This window comes from Hevea brasiliensis, unplaced genomic scaffold (assembly GCF_030052815.1).
Source record: "Hevea brasiliensis isolate MT/VB/25A 57/8 unplaced genomic scaffold, ASM3005281v1 Scaf353, whole genome shotgun sequence".
Lineage (NCBI taxonomy): Eukaryota > Viridiplantae > Streptophyta > Magnoliopsida > Malpighiales > Euphorbiaceae > Hevea > Hevea brasiliensis.
This window is the reverse complement of record NW_026614866.1, coordinates 19,613-43,968: the sequence shown is the minus strand read 5'-3', so window position 1 is coordinate 43,968 and position 24,356 is coordinate 19,613. Positions and strand designations below refer to the sequence as shown.

The 24,356-nt window shown below is 34.0% G+C and overlaps 1 protein-coding gene and 1 pseudogene across 2 annotated transcripts; both read right to left on the bottom strand.

The window, feature by feature from the left end:
* Positions 1-4,977: 4,977 nt before the first annotated feature.
* LOC110654127 (G-type lectin S-receptor-like serine/threonine-protein kinase LECRK3) lies at positions 4,978-7,596 on the bottom strand. 2 transcript variants are annotated; one of them, XM_058142152.1, is made up of 2 exons: positions 6,185-7,596; positions 4,978-6,094 (listed from the first exon to the last, which is right to left on the bottom strand). In XM_058142152.1, exons 1-2 carry the CDS (start codon positions 7,443-7,445, stop codon positions 5,097-5,099), a joined length of 2,259 nt encoding a protein of 752 aa, XP_057998135.1. In that variant the 5' UTR covers positions 7,446-7,596; the 3' UTR covers positions 4,978-5,096. The 2 variants fall into 2 exon arrangements, with proteins under 2 accessions (XP_057998135.1, XP_021665706.2); XM_021810014.2 differs by having other exon boundaries at positions 4,978-7,595.
* Positions 7,597-8,472: 876 nt separating this feature from the next.
* LOC110654128 (G-type lectin S-receptor-like serine/threonine-protein kinase LECRK4) lies at positions 8,473-20,432 on the bottom strand (annotated as a pseudogene).
* Positions 20,433-24,356: the final 3,924 nt, after the last annotated feature.

Here is a 24,356-nt window from a genome sequence, read left to right as displayed (position 1 = left end):
TCCCATAGCTTGGTGGAACCTCCAATACTGACATGGGATGACTTCATCAGAGAGTTTAGACAGAAATATATCCCAAATGCATATGTGGATCAGAAGTTGCAAGAATTTTTACGTCTGAAGCAAGGCAATAGATCTGTGGCAGAGTATGAAAGGGAGTTCTCCCTCTTAAGCCATTATGCAGGGAGTCTCCTATCTATCAGTAGAGAAAGATGCAAGAGGTTTGAAACCGGCCTGAAGCCTAGTCTAAGAGTACAAGTGGTCAGATTTAAATATAGTAATTTCTCTGAACTTATTTCCCAAGCACTGAAGGTAGAAAGAATTGAGTCAAAAGGGCCACCAGTGAAAGAGAAAACAGAGAAGACAGAGAAATCAAAAAAAGAGAAAAGTGGAAAGGCAGTGGATCAAAGTTCCAGTGGCAATACTGGACAAAGAAAGAAATTTGGGGGATCAGGTAGAGGTGGAAGGTCTGGTAGAGGTAGATTTTCTGGGCAGAGACCCCCTTGGTCTGGTTAGCAGACGTCCAGGGGTTCTTATTTTAGTATGTTGCGCACCACTGAGTCATAGTACTCAGTGATGGCTGTTTATTGCTGTCGCAGATAGAGAGACTAGTAGAGCAGCAGAGTGAGCTGCTAAAGATTTCAGAGCTACTTTTGGACCTTTTGTTAAATATAATTTTATACCCTGATTGTACATGTTTATTTTGATGTAATTAACTGTATGTACATTTGTAAATTGGTCATGAGCAGTTGTACATATTTTGTAATAATATTATTTTGATTTTCTAATGTAATTTTTGGGATGATAAATATAAATTAATTTTTTTTAATGCAATGTGTATGAAATTAATTATTACCGTATTTGAAAATAATTGAATTAAAATTTTGAGTTGTGAAATATTGATTGAATTGTGGAGTTTGGAGGAAATTGTGCTGATCTAAATTATGATGGTGGTTGTGATTTGATGAAGTGTTATATTGGAAGTGTTTTCTACAGGTAAAATTTTCGGTTTTCTCAAATACAGCCGGCACTCTGCCTAAATTTTTTCAAAATTTGTGAAAAAATAAAAATGAACAAAAATTTTACCAAATCTTTAAACTTCAAGTAAATTTTTTTTAATACTTGCTAGAAAAGCTCACAACTTTCAAAAAGTAAAAAAAATTATTTTAAAATCCCTTGTAGTGTATTTAATGGGTTATCAGTAGATGGAGACAGTAATTCATTAGGTATACTACGGGACTATATTATGCCTTACAGAGGGTTAAGCTGTGATATCTCATCTTTAAATGTTTAGTCACGTAACAAGCTCTTAAAAAGTTTAATATGCTTTATATGTACTATTTTATTTTATTTTTTTGTAATATGCATTGCATGTTATATGCGTTATTCATACGAGTAATTCAATTTTTTTTTTATATGCAATTTAAGTAAAGTTTTAAGCTAATTAACTAATAAACCTTAAAATATTCTTTTTTTTTAATTTTCTTAAGAATTAATTTTTCCCCAATTTAAGAATTTATTTCCCTATTTTATTGAGAATTAGTTTTTCCCCTAATTTGAGAATTTATTTTTATCCTAGAGAATTTGTTTCCCTTGTTTTATAAATTTTCTAGTATTACATTAAATGTATAATCAAAGAAATCTATAAGACTTCATTTAGAAAGAATCATTTGTAAAAAAATAATTAAATTCAATTATCACATAATCATATTATTTTTTGCATGATTTCTCTTTCTTTTCAAATAAAATTTATTTAAGTTAAAAAATTAATTACTTTCTTCTATTATGTTTTTAAATATAAAAATTAACAAAAAAGAAATCAATTGAATTGAATTTTTATAAAATTTTAATTTGCAAACAAGGGTAACAATAAAGTAGACTCTATGCACTAAAGGCAATTGCATTCACATTCTACCTAATCATAGCAATTAATCACTTTCCAATAAAAGTAAGAAAATAACCTATATATAAATTATTTTAATATTGAAATATATGTCATTAATTTGTCTGAATCAATGAGAAGATACTGTATAAAGCATAACAATTATTCCAAATGAGCTGCAAACTTGCACAAATTAAATAAAATATCACAAAACTTACCATGATAAACAAAAAGGAAATTAGCAAAGCTGTTGCTTTGCCTTCCTATAAATTAACCTAAGATCACAAATAAAAAAGGTGGATGTCCCACAAACATTTCATATATAATAGCATTAAGTGAGTGCTTGTGATTTCATAATAAATAATGATTAGTGACAGGAATATAAATTTTTTAAAAAATTAGGACTATATAAATATCTGATAAATATTGGCAACTAAATGAATCTTTGTATAATCTTTGTATTATCATTTGTATGTCTATTTGTTTCAAACGTGTATGTGTGTATATATGTAACACCTCTAATTTTTAAATTACTTATTTTATAGATAAATATTAATATTTTATTTTATTAAAAATTTGAAAAATTATTTGACATTTTTCAAATTTTAGAAATCAGGTTTGATTTTTCAAAATCAATAAACGTTGTTAATTTTTACAAATTAATTTAAAGACTACGTGGTAAAACTAAAAATATATTTAGACTCTATAAATTTTTCTGAGTTTTCTGGAATTTTTTGAAATTTTTGAGCCTCGTTTTTTTCCCAGGACATAGTAAAAATTCAATTTCGGATATCCTGAATCCTAATTGAACTAGGTCGAATTAGATCGGCCCTCTTCTTTTCTTCTTCCTTCTCCCCGCGCGTCCCAACTTTCTCCCTTCCCTCTCCCTTTTCTCTCTCCTCCCTCCTCCCCTCGCCGGCTAGCCACCACCCCTCCCTCGCCAGCTCACCGACACACCTCCAAAGACCTCCCCCAAAGCGCACGCGAAGTTCCTTCAACGCTCCGCGCGACTCCTCCTCTTCCAGGCCAAAATCTGGCCGATCCGGCTACCGATTGGATCGGGTCTTGTCCCAAACCCATTTACACCTCGAGAGCTTTTCATTGACACTAAGAACATAAAAATTCATCAAGTAGTTTGTCCAATTTTTGCTCGAAAAGTTTTAGCTCATTTTCGACTTTTGGGCTAGATTTCTTGCAAACCGTGAACCCTATTATTAAATACCCGATTTATACCCCCATATATATAAGAAATTTACTTTTTAATTTGTTTATAATTTTATTTTCTAAAAAATTATTAAATACCCGATTAATTTTTTTTAATGGAAACTTAAAGAACTTATAAAAAAAGTTAAATGTAAGTATATAATTAAGAATTTTAAATTTAAGTATAATTTTTATTTTCTATAATTTATCATCTTTTTAGAAAACTATATAATTTATTTACACAAAGAGATAAAAATATTTAAATTAATTTTATAATAAATTAAAAATATTATTAATAATTTTACTTAAATAAAATTTTGAATTATTTATAAAAATAAAATTATTATTTATTAAAAAATTATTCTACTTAATAAATTAAAAAAGTACCATATATATATATATATATATATATATATATATATATATATATATATATATATATAGAATAAACAAAATTATTTTTATTATTATTATTTTTTCTTTTAATTCTACAATATTTTTATTTTATTAAAAATATATATATTTTTCTTTCAAAATATGTTATTATAAATTTAAAATAGTATTTTAATACAACATTTTATTTTTTTTCAACGATTTTATTTTTAGTAGAAAAGAACATATTTTTTTGTCTTTTTCCAACGATTTTACAGTTTAATTAATTTTTTTAATTTTTTAATAGAATCCTACCAATTTTAATTAATTTTAATTTTTAATAGCTAATTAAATTTAATTATTTATTATTATAATTAATTTTAAATTACATAATCAATTAAATTTAATATTTCATTATTATAATACTAAATTACAATGAATATTTTTAGAAATTTCAATATTTCCCTCTTCATATATTTATAGAATTATAGATACATGCATTACATCAACAACAGTAAGAACAGAGTCAACACCTAAAAGGCAATTGCATATCAATTATAAGAACCAACATTAGTGTGGGAAGAGCAATGGATAGGGCTAGAACCAGTACTCTATCCATTAAGCCAAATTGACTAAAAATGGACGAAGGACCTAATTATTGATGGAACCAACTATTAAAGACTAAATCAGCTATTGTTGGAAATTGAAGGACCCAAATATTAGTTATGGCATAATTTAGAAAATAAAAAATAAATTTGTATGGATGGACCTGTTGGATTTTCCATAAAAAAATATATACAATATATTTATTTTATAAAAGTTATTGCAACTTAATGATGATATGGAAATATAAATTTTCTCAGTTGAATTATAGGCTTGCAACATGCTTTTTAGGGAAAAAATAATATTAAAAGCTATTAATCTTTTTCACATTTTATTTATTTTATTTCTAAATTTTAAGAAATTATTAAAGAAAAGTGAATTGTTCAAAGCCTCATGTCCCCTATTTGAGGACAACGAAAGCTTAGATTTTGGTTCATAGCCATGGCGTCCGCATCCAAACAATTGCTCATATTCCTATCCAATTTCAAGCTATGAGCGGCACCCACTACAACCTCTAAGCCCAGAAGAACTGAACCTCAGCCAAAACATTTTGAAGGATTCATTCCCTTCCTCAAACAACGCTACATTTAACCTCCCATTACGTAGGCTTAGATGAGTCTGACAAAACCCTTGTTCTTTCCTAGTTATAAGAACCCATCAAATAAATTCATATTTTAGAAATTATTGTGTAATTCCGAATTACATGCTCCCTCTATATAAAATCTTAAATCTCATTCCCTATTAACATGGAAAAAAAAATAATAAAAGAAGCCATAAAATTAACGGTTGAACATTTTGCCCAACCCATTAGAATGAGAGGTCTTAACTTATCTAATATTTATTTATTTTTTTAATTTTTATTATTAAAATTATTTTAGTATAAGCTTTAAAATCAAACATTCTTAAAAGATAAGCAACTCTTAACAACAAAAATCATACGTTTGAGGAAGTTTTCTGACTTCACAAGTATCATAACTAAATTACATTAATCGACTAATTCCCTAATATTAACTTACTTATCATGAGTCTTAAGACCAAACTAGGACATTTGATCATGAACCAGAGGAGGAATTCCAACCTCCGACGTTCCTTCCAGCATCTGTGTGACCTTCTTCATAGAAGGTCTAAGAACTGGATCAGGATGAATGCACCATATTCCCACCATTGCCATTCTCTCGAACCTCTTAAAATCACTCAATACTTCAGGATCATGCCTTACTACCATCTCTAGCTTCCCTTTCATCATACAACTTACAACCCAATCCGAGAGAACAAGATCATCCTCTTCGCTCTCTTCCTCCACCCGATTTAACTCAATGTGCCTTCTGCAGCATAAAATTTCAAGTAACACCACTCCAAAACTGTAAACATCCACTTTAGATGTCACTGGTGCATTCCTCAGCCACTCAGGTGCCAAATATCCCATTGTCCCTCTTACATTTGTGTCTGTTCTGGTTTGCTCTTTGTTCAATAGCTTCGACAGGCCAAAATCTGCAATCTTGGCACTGTAATTGGCATCAAGCAGAACATTTTGAGGCTTTACGTCACAATGGATTATCTGGGTCTCGCACTCTTCATGCAAGTAAAGCAAGCCTCTTGATATTCCAAGCACCATTTCTGCCCTCGGAACCCAGCTTGGCCTTTCTCCTTCCTCAAACAGAAGATCAGATAGTGTGCCATTGGCCATTAACTCATAGACTAGAAGCCGTTGATTGTTCTCTACACAATAGCCCAATAGTCTTACCAAATTCTTGTGGTATGTCCGGCCTATTATCTTGAGTTCTGTCATGAATTCCTCTTCACTTTTCTCAATCTCTTTCTCCAGCTTCTTTACTGCAATTTCGATCCGCACATTCTTTAAGCTTAGAACCCCACTGTAAACTTTACCAGAGGATCCTCTTCCCACGGTCTTACTAAACCCATTTGTTGCCTCATGCAGCTCTACGTATTTGAATTCTCGAAAGTTGACTCCTATAGTAGTATTAGAAGAGTGCTTCCTTCTGACAAATTTTCTAGTACCTGGATGATAGTAGATGGCTGTGGCTCCGAACACGAAAGCAAGAGTGGCACTAACAATAAGACTAATCTCCAGAAAAGCTCGAAAATTAAAATGATTTTTCTTCTCACCTTCCTGAGTGCCAGGATTGCTGCTCTTCAGTGGCACCTTGACAAATGCAGTGATTCCCTTGGTAGAAGCACTTTTTCTTGCATTTAGCAGAGGCATTCTTTTCTTATTGCATCTAGAATCAACCAAGGAAGCAGCAATGCTATAGCAATCATCCATGAGAGCCACTTTGCATCCCTCCACATCAACATTCAATACTCTATCCAGATCTGCAAAACCCTCGAATGGGAAGTCAGCATCATCAATCACCGCAATTGTGAAATTTCTCATTGAAGGGTCTGCACAATAATTCACCACAGTTTCAGGGTGACACCCTTTTGAAACGTGATTAGGATCCAATGGAATGTAACCTGGTATGCAATTACAGGTCACTGTTTCATTATCCGGAGAAGAACACATGCCATTGACACCGCATACAGCATTAACCAAGCAAGGTTCATGGATAGCCTTCCACACACTTATCCATCCACTACCGTTTGATTTATGATAAACATATTGTTGGAAATTGCCCATATCATCAATCGTTGCTCGGTGATAGTACTCACCAGTCGGGGCTGAGAAGTTTTCCGTCAAAGAGTAAATAACATCATTGGTGCTATTGACAATGTATAGGGAAGCATTAGAATCAAACACCAGACTGTCATTGCTGACCAGAGTTCCAGTGAACCAATATCCAGGATCAGAGAAGTGATAAGCAGAAAGCACCAAATTCCCATCATATTGCATTTCCAACATGAAGTTTCCAGTTGAGTAATCAGTAGTCCCTTTTGCATTTGAAAAGAGCATTTGGCCATTAGTTAGAACTTGAGTAGGTAAGAGTGTATCTGTTGGCGAATCAAAGCTCTGCCAGATGACTCTGGAATTGCCATCTTTCAGCACAAAGTTGCCATTATTTTCCATGAATCCTAAACTCGCAGCGGCTCCACCGTATACAGATTGAACACTACCATTGGAATAAGTTAGGAAAAGCTGACCGGCGAAAGTTAGGCGGATTGTGGATCCAGCTTCTGCAGGAGTATCGCGGTTAGCCGACCAGACTAGCGTTCTTTCTGGTATTTTGTCGAACCAAATCCCCATAAGATAGAGATTGTTCTGCAGAGGATAGAACCCAAATGCAAATTCACCAGAGAGGGATCGCCAAGAATCATTGGTTCCAGCTGTAATACTGGAACCTAGGCTTATATTTGGCAGAATCTGGGCATGTAATCCACAGAAGTTTAGCGCTAGTATCAGAAGATAAGGAAGAAGTTTCTTGGCAGCCATTTCTAACTTTCTTTTTTGGAACTGAAAAGAAATAAACAAGTATATTACCAAAGGTTTATGAGTTGGAAACAATTATCAATGAATCAAAGTGAAAAGAGGAAGAAATTCTACAAGACCAGAAATTAATTCCCTCTCCCATTTGATAGCCATTAACTCCCAATTGAATATATTGTTTTGACTTGGATGTGGATAATTTATAATTAAGTAGTCAATCAACAAAGGTAAGATGGTGAAGGCATGGCAGGCGGCGAAGCCAAATTCCAATCTGCTGACTTTAGTCCTCTTCTCTACCACTTGCGCTAAAAGAGCCATTTTATTATCTTTGACTCTTTCCAGATCAATGGACTTCCAATCTTGCATTTTGCACTGGTGGGTAATCTGTTGTATTCAACAGTATGGCCACAGAGGCTTAGTCAACAATCAACACGTTAATTAATTAACCAAGTAACCATGTTCACGCAAGGAAAACCTGCAAATAGATGATATAATAGATGAAAAATTATTAGGTAGGTTTAGCTTAGATGTCAGAATTTTTGCACACCGGCACTTAATTATGTGGTGAAGGCATGCGAGAATAATGGCAGAAACTTTATGTTCTGCACGTTATTGAAATATAATAGAAAAATAAGAGCAAAAGATATGGAATTTCTAGGGTCAACTAATGGGGGGATTTGAATTATAATACTGATCTACTAATAGCAGAACAGAACAGATAGACAGCCTAACTCAATGAATCGCACTATAATCTTATATGCAATGAATAAACAGCTATGCTATCTGTTTATATAACTCAGTGTTAATTGAGGCCATAATTCAAATTCCAATTACTACAACTTAGATCAGGCAAACTGTTTACGGTTACATATAAATACAGAAATGAAAAGGCACAAGAACTCGGAGAGTTTTCAAGAATGCTGGATTCTGCGATTCTAATCCAATGTATGAAGATTTAACCAATGAAATGCATATCTGCGAACATAATTAAACTTAAAATAAAAGTAAAAAAACTAGAATGATATAACTCTGTTTTCTTCCTGCGTTTATCATGGAAACAACAGCCTAAATCCTTATTCATTCCCCTGGTGCATATTGCACTGTTTACAATTATCTTAAACGCATGAAACGGAGATAATACCAATGATCTTAAAACATTTGTGCATCAATCAGAGGAGGAGTACCAACTTCTATTGTTCCTTCCAACATTTGCATAACCTTTTTCAATGATGGTCTGAGAGTTGGGTTAGGACATATGCACCATAATCCTGCCATCACCATTCTCTCGAACCTATTAAAATCCTGTAAAACATCAGGATCATGGCTGACAATGGCTTTTAAGTTATCAGTTCTTACCGAACACAGAACCCAATCCGTTAGAATCATGTCATCTCCTTCTCTTGCTTCATCAACTTGATGCAACTCTAAGTGCCTTCTGCAAAAAATAGTCTCAAGCAACATCACACCAAAGCTGTAGACATCAACTTTAGTCGTCACAGGAGCATTCTTGAGCCATTCAGGCGCCATATATCCCATGGTTCCTCTAACATTCGTGCTCGTTCGAGTCTGGTCCTTCATCAGGAGCTTTGCGAGACCAAAATCTGCTATCTTGGCTGTATAATTGATGTCAAGAAGAACATTCTGTGGCTTTATGTCGCAATGGATGATCTGCGTTTCACACTCTTCATGCAAGTATAACAAGCCTCTTGCAATTCCAAGTACTATTTCTGCTCTTTTATCCCAACTTGGTTTTGTCTCCTCACCAAACAGAAAATTGGACAAAGTCCCATTCTTCATTAGCTCATAAACCAAAAGTCGATGATTCTGCTCATTGCAGAAACCCAACAGCCTAACAAGATTCCTGTGGTGAGTTAGACCAATTACTTGGACTTCTGTCAGGAATTCTTTTTCGCCTTGATCAATGATCTTCTCAAGCTGCTTCACAGCAATCTCAACATCTTTATCCTCTATATTTAACACCCCACTGTAGACAGTACCAAAAGCACCTTTCCCAAGTTTATTTCTGAAACCATCTGTTGCTTGGCGCAACTCCTGGTAGGAAAATGCCTTCAAATTTATTTCTACAGGCTTTGGACTTGGAACCGGCTTGATACTTATATAAGGCTGAGCTAGAGGGTGATGGTAAATGGCAATTACTGCGAAGAGCAAAGCCATTATCGAACACAACAGAAGTCCTGCTAACAGAACAGCCCCGGATGGATATTTACGCCTGTTATTGTCTTGAATTTCGCTCGTGTTATTTACCTTCGGAACTTTAAGAAATGCCACTATATTACTTGTAGAAGGGAAGCTTCTTCTAGCATTCAACAAAGGCATTCTCTTCTTGTAACACACAGATTCGACCAAAACAGCTGCCATGGCAAAACAATCACCCGTGATTTCACTCTGGCATTGATCAAAATCTGCTGGTGCAGTCCTTGCCATATCAGCAAAAGGCCCATTTGGGAAATCAGCATTATCAATCACTTCGATAGTGAAATCTGAAGTCGAAGAATTAGGAGCACAAAAGTCCATCACCACATTAGGGTAGCAGCCTTTTGAGGGAACATTAGGATCCCATGGTGAGTAGCCAGGCAAGCAATCACAGTTGACAGTTTTATTATCAGGTGAAGTGCAGAAGCCATACACCCCACAAATATTATACACCGTGCAAGGCTGAGCAGCAATGAAATCTGGCTCCACACAACTGTCCATTTGTTGCCATTTTCTTTGTGGTAAACAAGCTGTTGGAGATTTCCGTAGTCATTGATTGTCACTCGGTGGTAGTAATCTTCAATCGGAGTAGGCACTTTCTTTGTCATTGTGGATATGATTGAAGTACGATTCACAACATATAAAAGAGCAGTACTCTGGTTGAAAATCAAGCTCACATTTTGGTTTCCAGCAGTTAAGGTGAACCAGTAACCAGGATCAGCAAACCTATAGGCAGACATAACAACATTGCCATCCATCTGAACCTCCAACATGTACCTCCCTGTCGAGTAATCCACCGTTCCATTTGCATTAGAGTAGAGCTTCTGGCCCATAACCAGGACTTGGCCTAATAAAATGGTGTCTGTAGGAAAATCAAAGCTTTGCCAGATGATTTTTGAAGAAGAGTCTAGCAAGACAAAATTGCCATCGTCTTGCATCAAAGCAGAAATAGTGGATGTGCCATTGTATACCAAGTATTCGGTTCCATTTGAGTGTGTGAGGACAAGTTGGCCATTAGGCCTCAGATGAATGGTTGATCCAATTTTAGCTGGATCGTCACGGTTGGCTGACCAAGCTAGCGTTCTTTCTGGGATTTTATCAAACCAAATACCAACAAGAAAAAGGCCACTAAGAAGAGGGTAGAAGCCGAAAGCAAAATCACCAGAGGGTGATAGCCATGAAGAATTAATCCCAGCAGTTATGCTGGAACCCAGGGTGACTGTGCTTGTAGTCATCTGAGCAGAAGAGAGAACACAGAGAAGAGACCAAACGAAGATCCTAACTAGAACCATTGTCATACCAAGGAACCTTTAGCAGTAGGAAAGATATAAAACCACAGAGAGGTTATATCCGGAGCAGTTTTTCCCTATTAAAATAGTATTTTCTATTAGATAGAAATTCCAGTCAAATCAAATAAACCTATTCAGGTAGGCAAGAGACAGCAGCCATCAATCTTAATAGAGATTAGTGATTAGATCAGACTAGTTGATTAAAAAAAAAAACCAAGAGTAGACAAAATCCCAATTTTAAATTGGAAAATATCCCCTGACTTGTGCGATTGTGTCATCCACGAAAGAATCTTTCAACTGAGATGGAATAACTGTAGAAGACTGCTGAGCTGGATTAAAATAAGTGGCTTGTCATATAAGTTGTTTCACAGCTGTTGTAATTTATTTTTCCTCTTTTCCTTTTCCTTTCACATGGGCAGCATGTGTGCTAGAGTTGTATATAAAGACAAAGACTATGTATTCTGTTTTCAGATGAATATACAGCAGTTACCATTTTTTCTCAATTCTTTCTAAGCAAGTTTGTTCATGGTATCAGAGCAAGGTTCAATTCTAGGGTTTGTTTCTTTGAGCAAATCTAAAGAAGCTGGAAGATTGAGTTGAGGAAATGGATGAAGAAGTTGTTAATCGAGATCGAAATTCTGCGACGGTAGAACGCGAAGCTACTCGGAATCAGGGTAGCGGAGATCCAATGAGTTTGCTAGGGTCCGACCATCCAGGTATGATTTTAGTTTCGGCACCTTTGATAGGGAGTAATTTTCGATCTTGGTGTCGTGCTATGAAAATAGCATTGGGAGCCAAACAGAAGTTAGGGTTTGTGGATGGTTCTATTCTGGAACCAGAAGAGGGATCTGAGGGTTATGAGAAGTGGAAACGATGTGACTACATGGTTACATCCTGGATCTTGAACTCTATGTCTAAGGAGTTGGTTGAGGCATTCATATACACTGCTTCAGCTAGGGAATTGTGGAATGAAATAGCTGAGAGGTATGGAGAGAATAATGGACCTTTGATTTACCAGATTCAAAGGAAAATAAGTTCAATCAGTCAAGGAAATGGATCAGTGGCTGAATATTTTACAAGATTAAAAAAGCTTTGGGATGAGCTTGCATCGATTGAGTGCTTGACTGCATGTAGTTGTGGTGCTGCAAAAGAACTTGCAGATATAACTAATAGGAACAAATTGATGCAGTTTCTCATGGGACTTGATGAGAGTTTTGAACAGGCAAGGAATCAAATTTTATTGACAGATCCTCTTCCATCAATAAACAAGGCTTACTCGACAGTTATAAAGTTTGAAGCTCACAAACAAATTGCATCTAATTTTTCTGAATTAACTGGTGAGGTGGCTTTGTTTTCTAAGGGTCAAGGTATTAAGAAAGAACAGAAGAAATATGATCCTAAGAAGGGACATTGCAATTACTGCAATATGGATGGGCATATAAGGGAGAATTGTTTCAAATTGGTTGGATATCCAGATTGGTGGAAGTCTAGGAATAAGAATCAACCTAGACAATATAAATCTACTGCAGCACAAGTAGATAGGGCAGATCAGTTGTTTACAAATATGAATGCAGTGGATACGCCACTAGAGGCTTGTGAAGATAATCACAGTATTGAAGATCTAAGTGTGAGATTGGGGTCAATTCAACAAGAATTACAAAGGTTGATAAAGGGAAAGGCATCTGTGGCAGCTAATGTGATGGGACTCAATCAGAATTATTCAGGCAACACTACTCTTCACAGTATCACATCTTTTGCTGGTAACTTTAGTCTTATTAATGCATGTTGTGTAAGTGAATTAGATGTATGTTCATGGATCATAGACACAGGTGCCACTGACCATATGTCACCTGTTCAAAACCTTTTTAATTCCTTTCAAACCTTACCTAACCCTATCACAGTTCATTTACCTGATGGTACTAAAAATCAAGTTTCACAAGTAGGTACCATAATGTTGAGCTCTAACATTTGTCTTCATGATATTTTTTATTTGCCAAAATTCAAGTACAATTTACTATCAGTTAGTAAATTGTTAAAACAACTAGAATCACACTTATTTTTTATCCCTCTTGTTGTCTCTTTCAGGACCTTCAGACTGAGAAAGTGATAGCGGTGGCACATGAAGTTGCAGGGCTCTATAAGCTAGATAAATCTGGTTTTTTGGCTTCTAGTATAAACGATTGTTTGTTGAGTCTGCAAAACAATTTCTTGATTTCTTCACCTATAAATACCATGATCTCTAATTCAAGAATCAATAAAGAGAATCACATTTGTTCTAGTTCTAATGTTGTTTCCAAAGCTGATATCTCTACTTTACATGCTAGATTAGGGCATGTGTCATTCAAGAAAATGAATCACATTTTGGGAATTGAAGGGTGTATTTCAGGAGACAAATCTTTTGATTGTTTTGTGTGTCCTTTGGCAAAACAAAGTAGATTGCCTTTTCCTTTTAGAGAGACACAAGCACAACATGAGTTTGAGTTAGTTCATGTAGATATTTGGGGACCTTATAAAGTTACTTCAGTCACTGGGGCCAAATATTTTCTTACCATAGTTGATGATAAGACTAGGGCTACTTGGACTTACATGTTACATAACAAGTCTCAAAGTGTTGCTACTATATCTAAATTTCTTCAGTTGGTTAACACTCAGTTTGATACTATGGTCAAGATTATTAGGACTGATAATGGTGCTGAGTTTGTAAATAGTAATTTTGCTCAACTGGTGTCTGATAGAGGTATAATTCATCAAAGAACATGTCCCTATACCCCACAACAGAATGGGATTGTTGAAAGAAAACATAGGCATCTTCTAGATACTGCCAGAGCTTTAAGGATACAAGCACAGTTACCTAAAGAGTTTTGGTCAGAATGTATCTTAACAACCACATATATCATCAATAGGTTGCCTATGCAAAAATTTAATTGGCTCACACCATATGAGCTACTTTACCATAAACCACCAGATTATAGTCATATGAGAGTGTTTGGTTGTTTGTGTTATGCTGTCATATTGTTAGGGAACAGTTGAAGAAAGGTTTTATTGCTCCATCTTATGTCTCTTCACAATTACAGTTGGCAGATATTTTTACCAAGCCTCTAACCTCTGAGCTCCATAGTCAGTTTGTTTCCAAGTTGTCTCTTGTGTCACTTCCACATGATCCAACTTGAGGGGATGTAAGAAGGCTGAAATGGATTAAAATAAGTGGCTTGTCATATAAGTTGTTTCACAGCTGTTGTAATTTATTTTTCCTCTTTTCCTTTTCCTTTCACATGGGCAGCATGTGTGCTAGAGTTGTATATAAAGACAAAGACTATGTATTCTGTTTTCAGATGAATATACAGCAGTTACCATTTTTTCTCAATTCTTTCTAAGCAAGTTTGTTCAATAACCACAACAAATGCCTTTGGCAATCACTGAACATGAGCCGCCGCGTGGGATTTTTTTTACAAACTCCATTAATTATTGGAAAATTTCAGAAAATGTTTGTAATAAGTCCAATAAATTTTCCATTTCTATAAATTCACCACCTTAACTGGTCAACCTCTCCAATTCACCTCAAAATTAATTTTTTTTAGGTAATTTAAAATATAAACTTATAATTTAAGAGTAACTAAATTCAACTGCTTTCAAAAAAGAAAGAGTAACTAAACTCAATTAACTTAAAACATAGATGCTTCTTTTTTTTTATCATAATAATTTTGATATTATAAAAAAATTGAGTTTTATATACCTCCACTCTTATAAGCATAAAATCCTTCAACTCACCTTTCTACTTGTTATAGGCAATAACTCATACTTGATATAGAGTATAAGAAGCCATGATATGTGGATAATCATCCTCTCATATAAGAGAATTAACCGGTAATCAAGTAATTAACCGGTAATCAATTAATCAACCAGTAAACTACTCAATTCCCTATCATAGTCTTTTTATATGGGTTCACAATCCACAGTTCAATCGGGTTCAAGCCAAATCCGACTTTTGCCTCAACTTTTATTCGCATCGTTTCTCTAATAATCGTCCAATGACCTTTTTCTGGTACTCTTGCCATTAGTAGTTTAGATTTGACAAAAGTGCAATGTCAAGTTCGAGATAATATGTTAGAGAGTGGTCATGATCAACTACGAAAAAGTTGTTTTCATCTCTAAAGGAATTAATAAAATCAATCTCAGTTGATCGATTATGGCAAAAAAAAAAAACGTCTTCATTGATGGGTTGGGTGTAATTGCTAGCGGATAGTCCATCTTGCAACTTCTTAGAATCCACTGTAAATCGATGGTAAATTTTTCCTATAAAAAATAAATAAGAAGCTAATGAAATCGTTTAATCGCCTTTAGCTTAGGGATAATGATCATTACACTCAGAAACTTCATTGTTTTGGCAGTTAAAATAAACAATCATAGCAAAAGGAAATGCATTTGTCCACTCTAATAATGCGTAAGTTGTCTTCATCAATAATTTAATAATAGAATTTCTGTTTTTTAAAGTTGAGGATCAAAAGTTGAAATTTAGACAACTTTTTTTTATTTTAAGAATTAAAGCGTATTGATTTCTTCAAAATTGAAATAGTAAATTTTTTTTATAAAAATTAAAAATAAAGTTTTATGTGTTAATTTTTTAAATAAAAAATTAAAAAAATAATTTCCAGATTTTTCAAATTTTAACTATAATTTTAAAATTGTTTTAATTTATTTTTTCACTATTTTTTATAACAAAAGTCTTATTTTCTAATATTTTTTAAATAAAAAATAATATTTTTTATAATTAAAATGATATTATAAATTTTATATAAATAAAATTGAATTATTTAGAAAATATTTATTTATAATAATAAAAACTTAATTATATTATTATAAAATAAACAAATAACATGTATTAAGAATTTTAAAAGAAAAATAAAATTTAAAATATACTTTATAATAATTTTTAATTATAAAATATATGATTTTTTTTTTCCAAATGCATTGAAGAGTATAAACTTAGGAACAAAAAATTATTTTCTTTGACTTGCCATAAAAATATTAATGAAAACTGACAAATACAAGATAGGAGTCTATTACAGCCTAGCATATCTATACAATCCTATAAGCAAAAACCGTATAATTTCCATTAAAATAAAGTAATTATGCATCCATGATGTTATCGCACAAGCATGTTATTTGAAAGAATTTCGCCTACTGACAAAACATATCCACAGTTAGCAGATTCTTGCCTGTACATACATTGTGATTCTTGATCAGTTAAGCAATGGGTTGCTTTCGAAAAAATTTGTAGGTCGAAGCTGAAATTCATCGTGAAGTGTGGGCATCACCAGGAAATATTCTTGGCATGGATTGTGGTGGAACCCTACGGTGTACCATACAACTACTCTGTTCTCAATTACTCTGTTCCTGCACATTACACAAATCAACATTCAAACATTTTCTTTTTCTTTCATTAATGAAACAAAAATTGGAAAAAAAAAATGAAACAAAAATGAAATTCCTAAAATTACCTGAGGCTCACGCCGCTAACCCATCATCACCACGGCTCCGGTCCGCGAAAAAACCATCAGCCCATCTCTCCGACTTGTTATGGCGAGTCGCCCACGCTTGGTATTTTGTATAAGCAGCCCTAATGTGCGGATGATCATCATTAGAGAGAAGGGAATTAACTGGTTGTCCAGCAATTAACCGGTAACCCACTTGATTTCCGAGTCGGGTCTTCTTATCCGGATTTACGATCAATAGCTGAGTTGGCTTCAAGCCGAGCCGTATCTCCTACGTCCATAAAAGTCTTAAAATACCATTCCTGGTAGGATCCATGTATGGAACAAATGTCTTGGACATATGACCTCTGTGTAGTACACAACGAAATTTCTTCATTTTTGCATCAAATATAGAGGCTTTTGATATAACTATGGCTGCCCGATCATCAAATGCTAAATGAAGATCCCAATTAGCCCAACTAACCCTGTAGCCGTCAATGGTAAACCCACCATATGTTACGTTATAAATGGTAGAACTAGGCTTTGCCTTGGAACGAAAGTCGGTATCTCCAGCTTTAGGTAAAGGAGCTCTAAATCTGTCAATGTATGCGCTAATTTGCATAGAATCAACATCAACTAGGATACTAATTCCCTCTATAGGCCTTGAAATACATTAATTGATCCTCCCCTGTAGAATCACGCAACTCTAAGTGCACGTTTTGTAATGTGTTATCCATACCAACCAACAGTGAAAGGTACGCAGGAAACTTTGGATATGTTTAAGCCCCTTTTTACAATGGATTGAATGAATTTTGGATATTTCAAAGGAAGTTTGCTGGCTTGGAAAAGCTCAGTAAATGTGATAGGTTATGAACTGAAACATTGTTTAGCACCATATAAAAAGAGGCATAGCATATCCAAAATTATTGCATCAACTTGCCCACATAACGGCTACATACGGTTTTGTAATCTGTCAACTTTTCTTGCTAAGCAGGGAATGCACAGACAAGTTTACATATTATACAAAGTCCTTTTCATGCACCTTTTCGTGCAATGGGAGCAGGAATAATTTGATTTGCTTTGCCTTTAAACTGTGCATAAACTGGAAAACTTCCTGACACTAACATGCTCTCTTTTAAAATCTTGTGCTCATTGTGAGTGAGCCACATGCTTCAATTCTAACATTAGTCGCCCAGCTGACAATAAAACAAGATATTGGAGTATAATCAAGCATCTTGCTCATCAAATTGAAAATTGAAGCGTATAGATGACTTTGAGTTTCAAACAAAAATTTCATGTGTTCAAACATTTCTCAAGATTTCAAAAGTCCAAGAATGATCAACACTTCCAACATATGGACTCCTATTAGAAATGTAGGGAAAGAGTGAGAAAGGAAGGAAGAAAAGACAAAAGATATGTTGAGTGCACTTCAAGCAAAATCCCACTATTTTAAAACCATCATCTATATGCAGAGCAGTTTGGCCACTGAACAGATTGAGGTGGTCTGAATTTGAGCACCGGATTTCTCTCAAAAAAATTAGTTGGCCGGAGCTCAAATCCACTGCTTAATGTTGGCATTACTGGAAAATCTTCTTGGCATGGTACATGATGAAAACCCACCGTGTACCAAAGCACAATGTCCCTATTTTCTATTATCCTATTCCTGCATTAGCAACCCAGACTCTGTTATTAGAGTTAACCCAACAAATATTTTCAATAAATATATGATTATTGTTCAATTTAACAGAGAGTACTCAAATTGAATTCGTACCTGAGGCCCCATGTAGCTAGGGTATTATCCCCTCTGCTCTGATCTGCATACAGTCCCCCTGCCCATTTTTCAGACTTGTTATACGGTGTAACCCACACATTATAGTTAGTGAAGGCTCCCCTAATCTGAGGGTAATCATTATGTGATAAGAGGGGACTTGTAGTTGATCCAGGGATCAAACGGTAACCAATGAAATTCCCAATATGGGTCCTCTTGTTTGGATTAACTACCAATAGATCAGCTTGCTCCAAGCCAAGCTTAATCCTTGCATCAGACTCTGTTTTAGCAGTTTCACTAACAACCCTCCAATAACTCTTCCTAGGCAATTTGTCATCAGTCACTGGTGTCATTTGCATCCTGGATTTGACAAAGGAGTTTGCATCTCCATCCACATCAACATCAAGGTAGTAAGTAAGGAAGTGATCATGATGTGCACCCATGGTATTTTCTGCTAATAATGTACCAAACACTTCCTCCTCTATTTGGTCTTTGTGGGTGTATATTGATCCTCTTACTTCTAGCAAACCAGTCAGTCCAACCTGTTAAAAAAAGATTATGATTTGTAAGAATCCAGTTCATTTTTTTTATTTGGTTCATTATTCTTATTTAGTTGAGAAATAGAAATGAGTTACCGTGACTTTGATGGAGCCACTCTGCTTAAATTCCCAATCATTTATGTAGTCATAGTTGCCCACAGTTGAAACCATCCTCACCACCAGGCTCACTTCTGGCCTAACCTCCCGAACCTGCAAAACACTTCCTGTTCCAATCAATCAAAGCTCCAGCACTACCAAAAAAACCCTGTAAAACTTCACTTACCACATTGCCTGGGATCAGAGTCTCAGTGTGACGCCACATGATATCCCCAGAAAACCTCTCAAAGATGCAAAAGATGTTAGGCATCTGCACAGGCATTCCATTTTGGCTAGCAAAATAAGCGTCCATGAAATATGCATTTTCTGGGCAGTCCCTAAGTGGCTCAAGTGGCACTGCAGACAGACCATACCCATATTCACCCGCATCAAAAAAAGTCCTATAATACCATTCTTCAGTTAGGTCCATATATGGAACGAACAGCTCTGATACAAACCCTTTATATAAAACTTGACGAAACTTTTGCTTCTCAACATCAAATATTGATGCCAGAGATATAACTGGACCTGCTCGAGCATCGAAACTTAGATGAAAATCCCAATTGGCCCACCTGTTTTTTGGTCACAAGAACACTGGAAATTCTAAAATTGTTTATAGCAAGTTAGATAAAGCCCCATAAATAAAGGTTAAGCCAGTGGTCCCTCACTCTTACCTAATCTTGTGTCCGTCAATACTGAAACTTGGCCCATGAGGTTGCGCCACCGTAATCCCCTTCAACAGCGGTCCAAACGGCGGCGTTTGCATGGATCCTCTGAAATCAGTTCCATCCGCTTTTGGGACTGGAACCGTTAATCTATCTTTAAAGCCTATGATCTTCATGTCTTCAAGGTCAACGGTCAGTGAAATAGCCTCAATTGGCCTCATGTACAAATTAATAGTCCCATCTAAATAGTAACACATCACCTTCACGATCCTCTTGGACCTTTTTTTCTCCCCAAACCACCCGACGGAAAAACTCCCACAAACGACCTCTTCAATCTTGAGCCCTCTCTTGTTAATCGACTCCAAAAACGGTGCGTACTGAAACGGCAATTGGTTGGCTGCGATTTGCTCTTCGAAAGTGAACAAAGGGTAGCCATAACCATTGTAGACTTGATCAGAAATGATCCGACGGAGTGACAAGTCTACGATGATTTCGTGAGTGGTTTGGTCAATACGGGCGATTACGAAGGATTGGCGATGTAGGTTTTTCCTGGAAGGGTTTCTTATCCATGAAAGGACAGTGGGTTTGGGTGGTTCTTCGAGGCCAACGTACTGAAAGGTGAGGATGTGTGTTGAGTTGGGGTAAGAACTATGGACAATGGTTTGAACCAGCGTGATCTCTTCTGGGGTTAGTGGGTCTAGTGGGTGTTGGCATAGGTGAGGGGGCATAATGGAGAGAGTGTAGAAGAGAAGGAAGAAGAGAGTTTTGGAGAATGGGAACATGGGTGGGATCATCAGCGGACAGTGATGGAAGATTTTTGCCATTGGCATAATAATTAAGAAAGTTTTAGTCTAAGCTCTTTCTGGGTATTCGTCAAATTATACGTCCTTGGACCTTTCTGTATGTTGAAAAAGATGTTTTGGATTTTTATGATTAAAATATGGAAATGGTAACATGTTTTTGCTAGTTAATATCTATTTTGCCGGCCAAACTCTTCGCTCTTCACCAACCGTATCACCACTTCTTGAATTGTGGTATGTTGAAAAGATGTTTTTTTGGATTTTTATGATTAAATTATGGAAATGGTAACATGTTTTTGCTAGTTAGTATCTATTTTGCCGGGCAAACTCTTCACTCTTCACCAACCGTATCATAACTGCTTGAATTGTGATGTTTCTGGCAACTTCACATTCCTCCTCCCACATTTTGCATGTCTGTATAATTTGCTCGCTTCCTTCTTGTTTCTTTACTGCAACTATAATATGGGCATGCCATTTAAGTAGTGATTCTTGCTTCTTGTTTTCTTCTTTTGTTTGTTTAATCATATCAAATCAATAGCTATCTAATGAATTACAGTGATCTTCTCTGAAATTGGGTTGTTCTTGTTTCCTCCTCCCACCTTTTGCATTTCCATGTCAGTTTCGCACCTATCTCTCATCGTTAATTAATTCCTTGCTTCTTTGTTGTTTCTTTTGCTGCAACTATAATTTGGATATGCCATTTAAGAAGTGATTCTTGCTTCTCGTATTCTTCTTTTGTTTCTTTATTCATATTAAATTAATGCCTTTCTAATGAAGTATTGTGATCTTCTCTGAAATTGGGCTGTTCTTGTTTCCTCCTTCCACATTTTGCATTTCCATATCAGTTGCGCACCTATCCCTCATCTTTAATTAATTGCTCGCTTCCTTCGTGTTTCTTTACCGCAACTATAAATTGGGCATGCCATTTAAGTAGTGATTCTTGCTTCTCCTTTTCTTCTTCTTCTTCTTATTTTTTTATTTTTTATTTTTTTTTATTTTTTTTTCTTTAATCATATGATATTAAATTAATACCTGTCAATGAGTGTAGTGATATCTGAAAATGGGTTGTTCTTGTTTTGGTTTATTTCTTGGAAGGGTGATTGGATGGCTTCTTATCAAACACATTTAAGTTCTTTACAGTTGGTGATTTCACTTTCTTTTATTCGGCCAGTTTCGCTTTCGTTTTACTATTTCTTTGATACCGATATCTGTATGAATAATATTCATGGCTACGGATATAATGTATATTATAGTTTTAGAGTTAGTTCTCCAAGGTTGTTTTAATTGATTTGTTTATCTAGGTAGATAGGTATAGCTAAATACATGCTTTCATAATATAACTTAACACAAGCTTTCATACTAAATAGACTGAATTTTTCTTAAATCAAGAAAACATATTCAAGAAAAAAAATGTGGCTAGCCTATGGGATTGCCAACCAAGATGACTATCCTCTGCTTAGAAACTAGAATTGTACAAGAATTCAATACACTTGTTTTCTTTTCTTTTTTTTTTTTTGGTTAATTTTCATGTGTAGAAACCTAATAGGTGAAAGAATTAATTTCTTTTTAACTTAAAAGAACTTTTTTAAAAATAAATAAAAATCAATATGATTTTGTGAAATTGAATTAAATTCTTTACTTGCAAATGACTTTTTCCAAATTAAACCTATAAGACTGAAGGAGAGATTTTGTGTCTTTGATAAATATAATGATTAAGGTTTCATCATAAATTTACCAAGAAATTGTTTACCCATGCTTGATGAAAGACTAATGCAATTAATGGTTAATTAAGTATTCATTTCATCTCTTTACATAGTTTGGGTGGGGGTCTCACCATTTGATGTATCTCCATTGATTTGGTTAGAAAGGCCTTAGAAGTCTTTGTTGAAATACCCAGGTGAACCACTTTTAGAAGGCCTATTGGCCAAAAAAAAAAAAACTGCGTGCAAAGTGTCTTATCTTATTTGATTATGAGCCTTCTTATAAGCTTGGTCTGGATACCTTTTTATATGATCTCCCAAAGGTTAATGGCAAACATAATCTGTTCTAAATATATACATTTGGAAGCTGTTTCCTTAATTCCTAAATGCATTTAGGTGTATTAGACAAAAATTTGGTGCCATTGTGCAGACTTTTCATTATTAGAACTTAATCATAGGGAGCGAACTATTATAAGTTGGCCTTATCATTCATATTTTCTGAATACAGTTGAAAGAGAGAAAGGATTTATTTTCTGGTGTCAGTTTTATTTGTTTGTTTATTTATTTTCTGAAAATATGGAGTCATGGTCCCAACTGTAGTTATGCCTTTCATGCTTTCCTTTTATTGATCTGTATAACTTTTGGTTGCACTATGTTTTCTTTCATCATAGAGTTTGTTGTAAATTCATCATTGCCGTAAAATTTCGTGGAAATCCAATATTTATTTATTTTAATTACTTAACAATAATTTAAAATATTTATCTAGAAAAAAAAATAATAAAATAAAAAATATTTTATTGAATGGCCTTTTTATTTATTTTTATATATATATTATTTTCAAAATTAAATATACATCTGTAATATGAACAATCTAATTCAATAACAATTATTATCCCATTCTACATCTAATAGAACTCTTGAAATATATATACCCTAATCATCTCTTATGCTAAACTTTGCTCTCAAAACCTATTTGTCACCTTATTTTTCTACCAAATACTTTCAACAGATATTTTCATCATCTTTTATTTATATATATATATATATATATATATATATATATATATATATATATATATATATATATATATATATATATTATAATTTATAATCTGATGTGCACAGGGAATTCCTAAATTTTTATTTCTCAATTCATCACCTTCGATTCTGTTTTCAAGGTAAAAAAAAATTCTCATTTTTTATTCAATAATGGGTGAATCTGATTTTATTTTCTCTCTTTGATTTGTTACAACTACTCTATAAACTTTTTTTTTCTTGACCATTGATATTAAATTGGATTGATAATGATTATTATGAGACAAAAACCTTAAATTTAGATTTTATATATATATAATAATCTAAATTCAATGGAATTCGGTGGACAAGCCAGCTCCCTTCTCTGTTTTATATATATATATATATATATATATATATATATATATATATATATATAAATAAAAGAGAGGGCTGTTCATTGCTCCATCCCTGGTTTTATTTTATTATTATTTGAAATTTTCTTTTATATTTTGGGTGTGTAGGAGATTTAAATATTTAATCTGTCAGTTGAAATTATCTCTCTTTCATTGAAAATAATTATTATCTTAGAGATTCCAGGTGAGTGATAATTATAGTACATGGCACTGTTTTAGTCCCTTTTAAAATTTATTAGCATTAAAATTGTTATTAAATAAAATTTTAAATCAATATTTTAATAATTATTTTACATGTGATTTTTTAAAGTTTTATTTTATTATTAAATTTTATTCTGATTTTGATTAAATAATTGATTTTGTCAATTATCTCTATATTAGAGCCATTAGGATTCTGAGAATAGGCCTTTAGTGTCTTTATATTAATTGATATCTGACGATAAAATTTACTGATGTGTTACACTAAATTTATTTGAGATTGATTTGATCTTATTGACTCTCTGAAATTATTGAAATAAACTATTAGAACTATACTATTAGTTATTATTTGTTATCTGAAATTTTTTATTGATTTTGATTGATTTGTACAAATTGATTTTCTATTTGGAATTGATACCTGTGCCCAGTATCTGTTTCTATTATCTGGCTCCACCGTGTGGATTATCATGGTATTAGGTTGCATTGTCGAGTTATGCATCATTGCAGTTTTTGATTTGCATTAGTATCACATGCATTAATATCTGTGAAGGAGGAGGAACGTATCTAATATCTGGTAACGCGCTTACCATCTGGCCTTTGGTGATGTAAGGTATCATCGCTCTGGTGCACCGTACCATAAAATTTTTATTGAATGAATTTCTTTTATTTATATGTTTTATGAAATTATTTTATTAGTGATTTTGATAGCATGAGCATGATTTTATTGGATAGAAAATTTATTGCGAA

Excerpts from the sequence above, each read along its gene's own strand:
- LOC110654127 (XM_021810014.2), bottom strand. The coding sequence starts at position 7,445 with ATGGCTGCCAAGAAACTTCTTCCTTATCTTCTGATACTAGCGCTAAAC.